At 43.0% G+C, this 16,308-nt stretch overlaps 1 protein-coding gene across 2 annotated transcripts in view; it reads right to left on the bottom strand.

Annotated features, from left to right (window-relative positions):
* Positions 1-2,404: 2,404 nt before the first annotated feature.
* The window catches only part of LOC111959546 (interleukin-10 receptor subunit beta-like), a 28,547-nt gene continuing 14,643 nt past the window's right edge, over positions 2,405-16,308 (bottom strand). The window contains exons 6-11 of one of the 2 annotated variants that reach the window (XM_070437564.1): positions 15,409-15,532; positions 9,575-9,747; positions 9,189-9,343; positions 8,194-8,341; positions 7,864-8,009; positions 2,405-7,715 (exon numbers count right to left, since the gene is read on the bottom strand). In XM_070437564.1, the coding sequence (XP_070293665.1) occupies positions 7,713-7,715; positions 7,864-8,009; positions 8,194-8,341; positions 9,189-9,343; positions 9,575-9,747; positions 15,409-15,532 (749 nt within the window). In that variant the 3' untranslated portion in view covers positions 2,405-7,712. The remainder of the gene's footprint in view (positions 7,716-7,863; positions 8,010-8,193; positions 8,342-9,188; positions 9,344-9,574; positions 9,748-15,408; positions 15,533-16,308) is intronic. The other variant, XM_023981182.2, reaches the window with a different exon arrangement.

Genomic DNA, 16,308 nt, shown 5'->3' with positions numbered 1-16,308 from the left:
TGTTGTTGTCTGTGTCACACTGCTTTGCTTTAACTTGGCCAGGTCGCAGTTGTAAATGAGAACTTGTTCTCAACTAGCCTACCTGGTTAAATAAAGGTGAATTAAAAATAAATCTAGTGCGATGGCAGAAATCTGTGAGTTGAGGAGTCGATAGTAGGGAGTGATCATTTCGCCATAGTATGCACAGTAAGCCGGAGGGAGGAGATGTCAGGGGATGGAGTAGGCAGGTGGGTGTTTGGAAGGGCAAAGTGGGATCAGTTTCAGGAGTTGAGTGAGCAGCAGGTGATGGCTCGGGTGGATATGAGAGTGGATGTGGATAGTATGAATAACTGGGTGAGAACAGCTTTAGCGGGGGCAGCTACTGAGGCTATACCTAAGAGTTCAGGGAGGAGGAAGAGGAGGAGGAGGAGGAAAGCAGTCCCATGGTGGACGGAGGAGTGTGGGGCAATGGTGAGGAGTAGGAACAGCGCATTTACAGTACTGAAAAGGACACATAACTTCCAACATCTGCTTCAGTATAAGCAGACCCAGGCCCTGGTGAGGAGAACTATCCGTCAGGCAAAGAGGCCATGTTGGCGTCGGTTCTGTGACACCATTGGAAGTGTGACACCTGTGGGAGTAGTGTGGGGGATGATTAAGAGGATGAGTGGGGTCAGAAGGGGAGTGGGATTATCCAGTGTTGACAAGTGGGAAGGATGTGGCAGTAACAGATGAGAAAGCAGAGATGCATAGCTCTGCAAATTTGTCAGAGGAGGGGCAGAAGGGGAGAGAGGAGCACCCTGGAGTTCTGGATAGGAGGGAGGATGTAAATGATGCGTTGAATGCACCATTTACCATGGCAAAGATAAAAAAGGGCAATAGGTTAGCCTGGGTTAACTTCACCTGGGAAAGATGAGGTGTGCTATGTTATGTTGGCCCATCTTAGTGATGAGGCACTGGATAAGGTATTGGTGTTGTACAACAGAGTGTGGGAGGAGGGGAAACTACCCGGCGGCTGGAAGGAGGCAGTAGTGGTACCAATCTGGAAGCCAGGAAAGGACCCAACGAGGCCAACAAGCTATCGGCCAATAGCTTTAATATCAACAGTATGTAAGATAAAGGAACGTATGATTACGGTGAGGCTAATTTACTTCCTGGAGAGCAGGGGGCTAGTAGGGGGCCAGTTCCGAGTCGGTTCAGGAAGGGGAGGGGAACTATGGACCCAGTGCTCTGCTTAGAAGCAGTGGTCAGGAAGGCTAAGGTGAACGGTTGTAGCTGTCTTTTTTGATGTGAAGAAGGCATATGATATGATGTGGAAGGAGGAGTTAATCAAGCTTGATATTATGGAGGTAGGAGGAAGAACGTACAACTGGATAAAGGATTTCTTGTTCGGAAGGTCTATCCAAGTGAGGGTGGGCAGCTATCTGGTGGATAACGGTATACCGCAGGGGAGCGTGATTCGTCCTCGGTTGTTCTCAATCATGATCAATGATGTTTACTCTCAGGTATGGACGGATATTGGGAGGTCACTATTTGCAGATGATGGGGCCTTATGGAAGAGGGGAAGAAATGTGCCATACATAGTCAGGAAGGTACAGGAAGCAATTGATGGGGTAGAACGGTGGGCATTAATGTGGGGATTCAGGTTCTCTGTAGAGAAAACTCAGACAGTGTTCTTTACCAGGAGGAAGGTGGGAGATGAGGTACGCTTGAGGTTATATGGGAGAAACTTGGAGAGGGTGGGGGCGTTCAGGTTCCTTGGGGTATACTTTGACACTAGACTGACCTGGGCAGAACACATTGAGAGGTGGGAAAGTGTAAGAAGGTGCTAAATTGATTGATTGATTCAAATGAATAATTTAACACAATAAAGCTTAAAAGCTTATTTTCATTATGGTCCTTTCGGAGGGGGAAGGGGGTGGAGCAAGGTTAGGCGGCAACTGCAGTGGCAACAACCAATGACAGACACAATAGTTGTTTGTTTCATAAAATGAGATAATTAGTACATTTCCATTTCCTAATAAACAACTCTGGACAGGTACATCTCCCTGGTCTCACTTACCCCTAATATATACAGTAATCCCTCGTTTATCGCGGGGGTTACGTTCCGAAAATGACCCGCGATAAGTGAAATCCGCGAAATAGAATTTTTTTTTTTTTTTTTACAATTAGCAACTATTACATGTATACAAATACAGTGACTCACGTGTAGGCCGTTTCACTGCTCTTCAGACTGGGCCGCTGCATCCTGACTGCGCTCTGCAGTGGGTTATTATGGGTTTAGGAGATGTTCGAAATTACAAGATAATTTGGCCAACTTAATGTAAATTTGCCAAGCTGTTTTATGTACGTACACATAACTGCACGAGACGACAAAATGATAGCACAATTCGTAGCATGTTTTGATACAAGAAGCGGGAGTGAGTTTTTAGCGAATCAGAATGCAGAGCACAATGCACCAAAAAAAAAAAAAAATGCATTATGAAAATCCGCGAAATAGCGAATCCGCGATAAGTGAACCGCGAAGTGGCGAGGGATCACTGTACAGCATTCATTGTCTTACATACACACACAAGACTATCACAAAATGATACACATTAGGCATCAAAAGGTAGACCATATGCTATCCCGGGCATTTCCTTCTCAGCCACATATTATAATCTTACGACTCACTTTTGAGACGTGCTACTAATTAGCAATTGTTTCAGTGAGAATTTGAAACTGCCCATTGAAGGTATAGATTTCAATTTTTTGAAAGACTGTGTGATGCACTGTCTGACGGGAAGGAGTTGGGGGGCTGGGCCTTCCCCATTGAGGACCATTTATGTTCCATTGATCCAATCGGTAATAGACTATGGCAGTATAGCGTATGGTTCGGCAGCCCCGACCTCATTGGAAAGGCTAGATGTCATATAGGGTCAAGGACTCAGAATATGTAGTGGGGCGTTTCGGACGTCCCCAGTGGCTGCACTACAGGTGGAGATGGGGGATATGCCATTGCAGATTAGGAGACAGCAGCTGGCAACTAATTATTGGGTCAGCCTACAGGGACATGGGGTGTCTCATCCTGCAAAATATATTTTACAGGCATACTGCGAACATGAGAAAGGACAGAACACAAGCTTTGGGTGGGTGGGTAATACCCAGCCGAGGGAGATGGGACTGTATGGAAGGGGGTTTAGTCCAACGGTAGCTATTCCTGTAAATCCACCATGGCTACTCCTTCCTCCAGTTGTAGATCTAGAAGTATTGGCGAGAATACAGAAAGATAGGGAGGGTGTTGAGCCATCTGATTGGTTTAAGAGTCGTCTGGCCATATACACAGACGGTTCAAAAGATCCAAGGATAGGAAGTACTGGGTCAGCATTTGTAGTGCAGGAATGTGGGGTAAAAGTCAGGAAACGTATTACTAATCATCTGGCTGTATATATGGCGGAGCTGATGGCCATTCTGTTGGCCTTGCAGTGGGTGGAGGAAGTTAAGCCAGAAAGAGTAGTTATTTGCTCAGATTCATGAGCAGTTTTGATGAGTCTACAGTCTTTCAGCTCACGTAGCAGACAAGACCTGCTTTATGAGGTGCTACAAACCCATGGCAGGATTAGACTGATGGTTATACAAATAAGATTTACTTGGGTCCCAGGACATGTGGGGATGAAGGGGAACGAGGCAGTGGATGTACTGGCTAAACAAGCACTTAGTAGTGGGGATGTTGTAGTTTCAATGAGCAAGGCAGAGGCAAAAAGTAAAATATGGACAGTGATGGTGTAGAGATGGCAGGAGCAGTGGAATAGAGATACTAAGGCAGGCAGTACAGAGGAAAGTCGGGGAGGGGAGGACAGCAGGAAAGGACAGAAGAGCTATTTGTACAAGATTAAGGGTGGGACTCAGCCGATTAAATAAGTCCTTAAATGTGATAGGAAAGCATCCAACAGGAATACCGTTATTACTGACAGGAAACAGAGACCGTGGAGCATGTATTGCTACAGTGTGGGCAGTATCAGAGGGAAATAAGAGAGGCTGAGATCTAATGAGGGAGAAGGGGATACAGGAAATTAGTTTAAAGAGTATATTTAGTTTCTCCCTGTCTCTGGCCCACACTCCAGTACAGTAGGTGGCGGTAATGCACCATAGCTTTGGATGCCAACTGCCGATAAACTCCACCGAAGAAGACAATGAGAACAGCTATATGGACACGCCTGGTGCCCAACATGGATGACATATTTCTTGAGAGTTGAGTGGAGACCCTAGTTTTAATGTCTATGGGGGGGACGAACGGATTCAGTTCAGTCAGTTGTCCTAATGAGCCCTCCTCCCCAGCTAGCTAGTTTATGATTTGTGGCTTGAAACTTCAGCGAGAATTTGAAACTTGTCTGATTTTTTTGCAGGACAGTTGCCGTGTTCAAAACAACTGGGAACTCAAAGAAAAAAAATATCTATTTGAACGGTCATCCAACTCAGAATTCCAACTCGGGAACTTGGGCCTCTTTCTAGAGCTCCGACTTTCCAACCTGAAGATCACTGACGTCATAATTTGACCTAGTATTTTTCCAAGTTCCCAGTTGTTTTGAACGCGGCAAGTGTAGCCTACATACACTACATGACCAAAGGTATGTGGACACCTGCTTGTCAAACATCTCATTCCAAAATCATGAGCATTAATATTGAGTTGGTCCCCCCTTCGCTGCTATAACAGCCTCCACTCTTCTGGGAAGGCTTTCCACTAGATGTTGGAACATTGCTGCAGGGATTTGCTTCCATTCAGCCACAAGAGCATTAGTGAGGTTGGGCACGGATGTTGGGAGATTAGCCCTGGCTCACAGTCCACGTTCCAATTCATCCCAAAGGTGTTCGATGGAGTTAAGGTCAGGGCCTTGTGCAGGCCAGTCAAGTTCTTCCACACCGATCTCGACAAACCATTTCTGTATGGACCTTTCTTTGTGCTCAGGGGCATTGTCATTCTGAAACAGGAAAGGGCCTTCCCCAAACTGTTGCCACCCAGTTGGAAGCACATAATCGTCTATTATGCCATTGTATGCTGTAGCTTTAAGATTTCCCTTCACTGGAACTAAGGGACCTAGAACTAGCAGCCCCAGACCATTATTCCTCCTCCACCAAACTTTACAGTTAGCACGATGCATTCTGGCAAGTAGCGTTCTCCTGGCATCTGCCAAACCAAGATCCGTCCGTCGGACTGCCAGATGGTGAAGCGTGACTCATCACTCCAGAGAAGGCGTTGGTGGTGACCAATAGTGGCTTTACACCACTCTAGCCAACGCTTGGCATCGCACATGGTGATCTTAGGCTTGTGTGCGGCTGCTCGGCCATGAAAACCCATTTTATGAAGATCCCGACGAACAGTTCTTGTGCTGACGTTGCTTCCAGATGCAGTTTGGAACTCGGTAGTGAGTGTTGCAACCTGAGGACAGTCTATTTTTATGCGCTACGCGGTTCAGAGCTGAGCTGGCACAATTGTTTAGTGAGTCCGTCAGATCAGAGGAAGGAGGGATGACCAGGGATGTTCTCTTGATATGTGTGTGAATTGTAAGGATGTAAGCATAAAGATAGATACTGGAAAAAAATATAAACGCAACATTTAAAGTGTTGGTCCCATGTATCATGAGCTGAAATAAAAGACCCCAGAAATTTTCCATACACACAAAAATATTTTTTCTCTAAATTTTGTGCACAAATTTGTTTACATCCCTGTTAGTGAGCATTTGTCCTTTGCCAAGATAATCCATCCACCTGATCAAGAAGCTGATTAAACAGCATGATCATTACACAGGTGCACCTTGTGCTGGGTACAATAAAAGGCCACTCTAAAATGTGCAGTTGTGTCCCACAACACAATGCCACAGATGTCTAAAGTTTTGAGGGAATGTGCAATTGGCATGCTGACTGCAGGAATGTCCACCAGAGCTGTTGCCAGAGAATTGAATGTTCATTTCTCTCCCATTAACATCGTTTTATAGAATTTGGCAGTACGTCCAACCGGCCTCACAACCACAGACCACATGATACCACGCCAGCCCAGGACCTCTACGTCCAGCTTCTTCACCTGCGAGATCATCTGAGACCAGCCACCAGGACAGCTGATCAAACTGACGAGTATTTATGTCCGTAATAAAGACCTTTTGTGGGGAAAAACTAATTCTGATTGGCTGGACTTGGCTCCCCAGTGGGTGGGCCTATGCCCTCCCAGGCCCACCCATGGCTGTGCCCCTGCCCAGTCATGTGAAATCCATAGATTAGGGCCTAATGAATTTATTTAAATTGACTGACTTCCATATATGAACTGTAACTCAGTAAAATCTTTAAATTGTTGCATGTTGTGTTTATATTTTTGTTCAGTATATTTCAACTTTAAGTAAACATGCATTGATAATATCCAATGATAGGTGGCAACACCAACCATTTATGAGCATTTAAAAATATATATTTATTCCCTTGGCAAGTCATTTTTAACTTGTTTGTGTGTGTGTGGTCTCCCACAATATAAATGGTAAAAAGTCTATAAAACATGACTTCAAATGTCAAACGACATCTTCCAAGTGCTAATAGAGTACATTCAACTGTTAAAGGGCCAATGCAGTCAAAAAGTTACCTGTGTTTTAAATTTCCACACTATGAGGTTTGAATAATACTGTGAAATTATGAAAATTATGATAATGTTCTTTAAGTATAAGAGCTGTTTGAAAAGACCGTCTGAAATTTCAGCCTTTTTATGTCGGATGGAGTTTTGGCCTTCCATGGTAACATCACCATGTGGTAAATTAGTTAATAGACCAATAAGAAAGAGTTCCAAACCTCTCTGCCAATAACAGTTCATTTTCTGTTTTTGCCTAAAGCACTCCCAGACAGTCCTAGCAAATGTCTTGATTAAGAAATTGCTCTTTGATAAAAAGCTATTAGTTTCCTTTTAACTATTTTAATTGAAGTAACTTACTCTGATTGTTTTCATTGTTACTCATAAATGATTTGATATTTAGATAAAAATTGCTGCATTGGTCCTTTAAATATCCTTCACAAACAGAGTCACACAGAGACATATAGGCACAAACACAGAGTGCATCAAGGCATAAACATGTAATACTCCCCTCCTGGTGTTGCCCTTTCCGTTGCCCTATACCCATGATACCCAAAAAATGCCAGTGTAGGCTTACCATGCATGGCCATAATGAATGATATGTGTATGATAATGATCAATATTGCCTAAAGGTCACATAAATAAACACATCACAGTAAGTAGCTCTCTTAGCATTTCATCAACATGAATAAAATCACTAAATCCAGATTATTATTTCTCAATAAGATACACATCCTCTTTTCTGCCGTCTATTTCAGTCCTTGTCCTCTTTTCTTCACATCGGTCTACTCACTTCCTATTTTTGACCCATATCTTCCCCACCCACTTTGGACGTGTTCAACATTGCAGCCGACTTTAAAGGCGGGTCAAGAACGACTGATCAACAAATCACCTTGCATCGTAAATAACTTCTCAATATTATTTGTAGATCTGTCAGTCAGTCTCAATTCACAGTTTTGATACTCTCGAACACAGCCAGACGGTCTGTGTTGTCTGCCAGTCTGTGTGTATTACGTTCTTCCGACCACCAGATAGAGCTCTCCTTTGTCTATGCCCCACCTGGCATGATGCGGAGCTCATGGTACACCTCCTCAGGCTGGGGGCTGCTCTGTATGGCCAGGATGGAGGAGCATGGGGGATCCAACAGCTACTGCATAGAATAGAATACTACTTAATTGTGTTACAGAGAACAACATTATTATGACCCATTCTCCTCTTTATCACCCTCCACTGCTACACACAAAGAAACACAGTCTATTATTCATTAAAACACAATGATCATGCGTCATACTACTGACCTCTGTGAAATGTTCAGGCAGCTTGGCCTTGGGCCTGAGGAAGCGGACCACCCTGTAGCAGTACCAGAAGGCCAGGGCCAGCAGGGCCACTGCCACAGCCATCACCACAAATGTCACCAGGGCTACCACCCAAGGCCTGTCATTACCTGAGGAGTGGTTGGGGTTGGAAAAAGGACACCAGGGAGGAAGAATTTAGTTGAGCAGGGGGGACTTGTACTTGGAGAAGCACTGAAGGCAGCAATCTAATCAAATCCTAATCATTTGTGTTTAACCGATGAAAGGGAGGAAGAGAGAGAGAGGCGGAAAGAGAGCGAGAGACATGGGGCTCACCCTTAGCGGTGCTCTCACACGTAACATTGCTGGGCTGGCTGTGTTTGGAGAACCTCTGGGTGTACACCCAGACCTGAACACAGTACCTGGTCCATGGCTCCAGCGCCAAGACCACTTTACGCAGTGGGGTGATATTCGTAGTTTTGGTCTGAGGGGGTGATAGAGAAGTAGTGAGGATCGACAGCGCCATCAGATTATCCCACGCACAGTCATAACAGTTACCATTGGCAGATGGATAAGTCGTTTTTGTGCTCTGACCCTAAACCCAGAAGGTTCCCCCTAAAAGCAACAAAGTGAAACTTGTTTTTTTGGGRGGGGGGTAATGCTCTAAGTAATGCTAATTTTACCATTATTTTATTTGTTTAAAATGACATATGTACTGCCACAGTGGTAAATATTAAAATAAGTTTACTCCAAATTAAAACGAACAACCCCACCTGTGTCAAGGCAAAAATAAATAATAAAACACCCACGTGTCTGCACTTGTCATGCTGGGACAGTCAGCAAGACGCATCAATTAATTCAGGCTACAAGAGTGTAGACCCAATGATAATCGCCGATTGTCATTAAACTGTTGGGTGTTTTGTAACAGATGTCTCTTTCCATTCATCAAATGGCGCAAGCGCACAGTGCACTGTTTGGATGCTGGAACTATTTTGGAGTGGACGGGCATGCACAAGTAGTCTACTTTTTCAAGTGATTTGTTTGACAATAAGATGAAAACATCATGACTGGTGTTCATGCCAAATTAAAAAGGTAATAAAACTATTTTGAATGTTAAATGACACGTCTTTACTATTAGATCCATAAACATGTCACGGTATAATTCGCAATCTGCTTAAACCTGTACCTCATACTCCTTATAGGCTCCCGTTACTATGAAGTACTGCTTGTTAACCACCAGATGTGAAAGATCCGGCGACAGTCTGTTTTCCTTTGTTTTAACATTATCAGATCCCTTGGTGAAAAAATAGAAAGTAAAATGGTCACCATACCTTCTCCTCCTGACCCTCTTTCCAGWAGGWGATGTTAAAYTTTGCGTGGTTGTATACGTCTTTGAACTCAGAGATCCTGAGCACYGGGTCGTTGATGCTCACTTCAATGTCAGCCCCACTGGAGACGAGCGTCACACCGGGAGGGCCTAGTGTGGCTGTAGAGAGAGACATTTGAAAGGAAGTGACCTAGAGGAAGTGAACACCTCTTAGATGAAGAGGGTTAAAGAAATTACACTAGCTAGCTGATAACCATAGACTAGTCTATTAAAGAGGCAATTCTGTCAGGCTCCAGGATTCACCCAACCTCTGGTTGAAGAGTGCATGTTAATACACTTTCATACCCTGAACATCTGTCAAAGCTGTTACGGAGATGGGTATAAACTCACTGTGTTCATCCATGACAAACTGCACGCTGGTCTTCATCCAGCGAGATGTGTCCCCCTCTCGTTCTGCCCTCACTTGGAAAAAGTACACTCCAAATTTGTGTAGATGACTGGTGAAGTCACAGCTTTGGGCTGTTGTGTTCCAACATACAACCTCATAGCTGCTGACCAAGCCCCTGAATCAAAACATGGCATAATAGTTATTGCAGTAGAATATTATTACCAGCACGGTTGGATGCTCATTAGGCAGGATTAGGTGGCAGGATTAGCCTATGGCGGCAGATTGACGAGGGCGGCATTTTCGGAGCTAAACTGACCAAGACGCACCAACAACAACACATAAAACCTTACATAATTCTGCCCAAAAACAATGATAATTTCTCTCAACCAGTGGCATATGGCCTTTTTAGATGAACGCTGATGCCGCCCTGTGATAATCAGTGGCCACTTTATCAAAGGCAGGGGTGCAAATTATTTTGCTTGTCCATTCCCAGCGTGCCTCTGTAACAGTTAACTTTAAACCGTCCCTCGCCCCGACACGGGCGCGAACCAGGGACCCTCTGCACACATCAACAACAGTCGCCACGAAGCGTCGTACCCATCGCTCCACAAAAGCCGCGCCCTTGCAGAGCAAGGGGAAACCCTACTTAAGTCTCAGAGCAAGTACGTAACTGATTAAATGCTAGTAGCGCGTACCCGCTAACTAGCTAGCCATTTCACATCCGTTACACCTCTCCAGGGTGCCGTTGGAGAGACGCATCTCTGCAGCGCTCCACCAGCGTTCAGTCAAAACAATTATCTAACATAAATCATGTAGCAGATATAGGATGTGATAGAAAGAGTATGCTGCCTTATCTTTAGCCTACAAGCTTGAGATAATGTATTTAATGAGACAGACTCTTTTTACATGTACGTTACTCCGATCAAATAGCATAACCTAAAAATGGTGTCCAATCAAATAAAAAATGCGCTGTCATGTTAACAAACGACATATCCTAAAAACAGTACAGGTCAAAGTAAAATGAACGATATGGAATGGACAATCACAACTGTTGTCGAGGAGTTTCACCCTATTGTCATGATCAGTGGTTTCAAGTTTGTATCTGACCATTTTTGACAAGCTGATCATAGCGGAAAAAATATATTTACTTCTGCATTTCCCGCTGTGTAAAACACATTGCAAATAGGCTCACGATAACTCCTCATAAAGTTGTATAGCTGATATTCAGAGCTTAAATAGCCAAATTGATTAGTCACAGGAATCAGGACAAAAAGGCAACGGCCTGTTTTACAAACGGTGGGCCCACCACATGGATGGGTATTCATAAAATTCCATTGCCCGACATGGTAGGCTACACCCCAGTAAGCACGAGCCGACGTCTTTTTTTGGTCCTGTCCGGACGCCTTTTTTGGTGTTTTACAAACGGAAGGCTTACCACATAAATGGCCATTCATAAATTAGATTTCAGGCAACAGGCTACACCTCAGTCAGCACGGACCGATGCAGATGCCTTTTGGACGTCTATTTTTGGTGARGTCCAGATCRGCCTTGATTTCCACAGACATTGGTTTTTGGTCCGGTCCAAATCTGAACCAATCATAGAAGTCTATGTTTGGTTCAGATTTTGTTCGGTCTGGACCRGCYTTGATKTGGCCCAGACGTCTATAAATGACGTCTTTTAAACGTTCATACAATATCCAATAAATACAGTACCTAACATCCAATTTGGGCCAAAYTTTTTTTCTAACAATGAGTAAGACATGGGGAATACAAAGAAATGGTCAACAGCCACCGACAGACCCTCAACCAAACCAGGCACAAAAAAAGTACACAGTTGCAGCTCTGAGTATTGTTTCTTCATCCAATGCAGTGAATTTATTGTTATTAAACAATGGTCCCGTGTGGCTCAGTTGGTAGAGCATGGCGCTTGCAACGCCAGGGTTGTGGGTTCATTCCCCACGGGGGGACCAGGATGAATATGTATGAACTTTCCAATTTGTAAGTCGCTCTGGATAAGAGCGTCTGCTAAATGACTTAAATGTAATGTAAATGTTAAATGTTTTTCTTTCTGAGAAATGTCCTATCCTACATCCTGATATTACCAGGTTCTGACCACTAGATGTTGCTGTTCCTGCTACTAGATGATTAAAAATAGATACATATATACACACCCCGCCCCCTCAATGTTAATGGGATAGATCGCCCAAATAAATAAAATGACATATTGGGTTCCTTACCCTTTAGGCAGTTTATGGACAAGGTGTGACAGCAACCCATGCTTTGGTTTTCTTTACCTGGCTACTGTTTCAAATGCTAACTTTTTAGCATTTGTGGCACAAATCCAATGCAAGTAAATGGTACMTAGTAAATGCCTTCAGAAAGTACTCATACCCTGGACTTATTCCATATTTTGTTGTGTTACAGTACCTAACATCTGATTTCCCAGTGTGAGTATTCAAAATGTATTACAATACCCGATAATGACAAAGTKRAAATATGTATTTTTTTGTGTGCAAATGTATTGATAAATTAAATACGGAAATATCTAATTTACATAAGTATTCACACCCCTAAGTCAATACATGTTAGAATAAACTTTGGCAGCGATTACAACACATTATTATAACTTGTTTATTCTTCAAGCCCTGTCAAGTTGGTTGTTGGTCATTGCTAGACAGCCATTTTCAAGTCTTGCCATGGACTGGAAGGTGTCTCTGACTAAGCCACTAAGGAACATCTTGGTAAGCAAATACAGTGTATATTTGGACTTGTTTTAGGTTATTGTCCCACTGAAATGTGAATTTGTCTCCCAGTGTCTGTTGGAAAGCAGACTGAACCAGGTTTTCTTCTAGGACAGCAGTCACCAACCTTTTCTGAGTCAAGATCACTTTCGCAGTCAAAAAGCAAGCTGAGATCTATCTACTGCTCAGATGTTTTTTTATTTACATTAACCTCACACAAACAGTTTTGTAGGAATGAGGTTTGGGAAGTAGGCCTAATACATTATCACAGCATATTGGCTATATGATTGGCCTGCCAATATTGTTAATCAGACCATGTTATATTTCAAAACTCGAGCTTTGATAACAAAATAGAGCAGTTGGTTTAGCACTTGTGAGGCACTGTGGAGCATGAATTGAACATTAGCGTATTTATTTTACTGGACTGATGGTACCTGCATCTGATGTTCAACAAGGTCAAATCACGACGTCAGTGATCTTCAGGTCGAAAAGTCGGAGCTCTAGAAAGACGCCCGAGTTTCTGACTTTGATGACCGTTCGAAACTATCTTTCCCAACCGCCTCTCACGGTCTCTGCTCTCTTCTTCCTTTCCTCCGCTGAGACTGACCAGAGAGAGGGGACACAGACATCCACCTGATGACGAGACTTGAGGCRCACCGCATCTGCCTCATGCACAAATTAATGTTGTTCCTATGACCAGAGAAAGTTAAATATTCCTTAATATTAAAATCGACACGACGAGCAGCTAATAATAATAAAACGCAGGGCTTTTAATACTTGGCTATTCATTCATTGCAGCTGCAGCCCGAGCGGAAGTACGGAGAAGCACGTTTTGTAATAGTGTTGAATAAAACAGTGACAGTGCTGAATATAAACTTAAACACGAACTCACTCATCAAAACAGCAGCTCTTTGCTGTATTCCTTAACATGACCCTCTGTGGTCATGGTTTTAAAAGTTATTAMATCTTACGCAGGCTAGTAGCCTATTAAACTTGTCTGTGGCCAGGGTCATGGAAGCTCTGTAGCCACGGTAATTTGAGCTATCCGATTGGGCAGCTCAGTAGGTGCACTCCATTTAGTCACAGATTTGCCGGTCCGCCGGGTAGGCGTAGTTTGTCTCATGGGAACACTTTGCTTATCCGGTGCGCAGGACTTTTGAATCAAGTGCACCTACCGGCAACAACTCAACAATTTTTAAAAAGGAGCGCAAGCCTTTATCGTTCGTTGGCTTTTCTACAGAAATATTTGGTGATCGACTAGGAATGCCTTGAAGATCGACCAGTCGATCGTGATCGACCAGTCGGCGACCACTGCTCTAGGACTTTGCCTGTGCTTATAGATGTATCATGTTTCTTTTTATCCCCAAAATCTCTCTAGTCCTTGCAGATGACAAGCATACCCATAACCACCATGCTTGAAAATATGAAGAATGTTACTCAGTAATGTTTTTGATTTGCCSCAAACATAACACTTTATATATATTTGTATTTATTTAACCTTTATTTAACTAGGCAAGTCAGTTAAGAACAATGACAGCCTGGGCCAATTGTGCGCCGTCCTATCCTATGGGACTCCCAATCAAGGTCGGTTGTGATACAGYCTGGATTCGAACCAGGGACTGTAGTGATGCCTCTTGCACTGAGATGCAGTGCCTTAGACCACTACACCACTCTGGAGCCCCCGAGGACATACAGTTAATTTCTTTGCCACATTTTACTTTAGTGCCTTTTTGCAAACAGGATACATGTTTCGGAATATTTGCTTACTTCTTTTCACTCTGTCATTTAGGTTAGTATTTTAGGGTAATTACAATATTGTTGACCCATCCTCAGTTTTCTTGGTGAAATCCCTGAGCGGTTTCACTCCTCTCCGGCAACTGAGTTAGGAAGGACGCCTTTATCTTTGTAGTGACTGGGTGTATTGATACACCATCCAAAGTGTAATGAATAACTTCACCAAGATGAAAGGGATATTAAATATCTACTTTTTTTCATTTTTACCCATCTACCCAGCTTTCTTTCTGAGGTCATGGTAAACCACCCTGGTAGACGTGGTTGAATCTGTGTTTGAAAGCCACTGCTCGACTGAGGAACCTTACAGATAATTGTATGTGTGGGGTACAGAGAACACTATTAACACACACAGAGTGAATCCATGCAACTTATTTTGTGACATGTTAAGCAYATTTTTACTCCTGAACATATTTAGGCTTGCCATAACAAAGGGGTTGAACATATTTCAGCTTTTCATTTAATTTGTAAAAACCTAACAACTTCAATGACAAATTTCTCTGAACAGGTGAATAAAAAAACAATTGCATTGCATAGGATGAAGAAACAATACTCTGAGCCGCACCTCCATACTACTTGTCAGACATAGAGCACTATGCACTATTGTACTATTGTAAAGTGGTTGTTCCACTGGATATCATAAGGTGAATGCACCAATTTGTAAGTCGCTCTGGATAAGAGCGTCTGCTAAATGACTTAAATGTAAATGTAAATGTAGAGAACTGATACCATATACTCATTGTTGGTGTGGGGGGTCTGTGGGGGTCCAGGGGGGCTTTGACAATTTCTTTGGAATGAATCCTCATTGTTAGAAAAATGTGTGCCAACTCAGGTGTTAGGTCCTATTTTTATTGAATATGAATCCTATCAATTAAAATAGCCAATTAGCTTAATTTCTCAGAGATTATATTATATTTCAACAAAATGATGTTGCAGGAATGCTAATCTTAGCTGTTTCTAATAAGATTGTGGGGCCAAAATCCTCTTTCATGTGCTTTTTGAGGTGGAAGTGAAATAGGAGTGAAATAGTTGCACCCATTTCTTAGAAATATACTGACTGTGTTTGTGTCAGTGTGAGCAATACTGTATGAGAAAAGTAGGAACGTGTGTAGGTACAAAGAGCATGCCAGAGTGTGAGCATGCCTGTGTATGACACATTGAGAGTCTACTGGTAAAGTCGACTTGAAGGTGTGTCAGTTCTACCCTTTCCCAGCACCCACAGGAGGAMGTTCCTCATATTTCAATGTGTCACCCTCACTTAGCTCCATTGTGTTGTTTTTCATATTACCACGGTCTCCACTCACCTGTACYCTGCTCTGTAGGTTATGTTTTCTGCGYGGTTCTGAGGTGCATCCCACTCCAACACTAATCCCATGTTGACAGAGTTAATCCTGATGTTACTGGGACTTGGAAGTTCAGCTAACACTGCTGTAAAGCACCGAGATATACATTTGAACATACTGACAATATACTGTACACCAGTGGTTCCCAACCAGGGGTAGTAGGAMCCCTGAGGGTATTCGACCCATCAACAGACTCATGAGACCATAGGCTTACTAGTMAAATTTAGATGAGGGGGCACATCAAGGGTACTCCGGGCAGAGCAAAATTCAGTTGGTGGTACAGTAACCAAAAAAGGTTGGGATACTCTGCTGTACATCATGCAGCAGGTGTGGGGAAATAGTACTGTTTCAGGTCTTAGACTATTTTAAGAGGTACTAGAGAAATTAAGCCTGCTTCATAGAGATAAACACTCTTGAGCAAATCTGCCATTCAGCAATGCTGCTGGATAAAACCTTAGGCCTATGTGTATTTACATCATCAGTATGTAAATGTCACAGACACCATTCCTGGTCGTTATAGAGAAGGAAGTAAACAAATATTTACAGCAATGACGACGACAAAATGTCAAGTGTTACCATTCGTTCCCACAATTGGCAATACAATAGATTGAGGAATGTATGAGAGTGTTAAATAAATGTATAATAGACCGTGAAATTATAAAGGAATATCTACAAAAGGAGGTTTAAAACCTTCACCTACAAACATAGCCAATCGCTTGACAGCACGTTGGTTGGCTATGCCTTCTATGGTAAGACCAAGAGCAAAATACTGACCTGTATTTCCATGTAAAGTTAAACATACTTTGACAAACAAGATAGTAAAAACTGTAGATTGCATGTTTCCCAAGAGATTTTCAATGT

This window comes from Salvelinus sp. IW2-2015, linkage group LG36 (assembly GCF_002910315.2).
Source record: "Salvelinus sp. IW2-2015 linkage group LG36, ASM291031v2, whole genome shotgun sequence".
In the NCBI taxonomy this organism is placed as follows: domain Eukaryota; kingdom Metazoa; phylum Chordata; class Actinopteri; order Salmoniformes; family Salmonidae; genus Salvelinus; species Salvelinus sp. IW2-2015.
The sequence above is the reverse complement of the archived record's forward strand: the minus strand, read 5'-3'. Positions and strand labels throughout refer to the sequence as shown.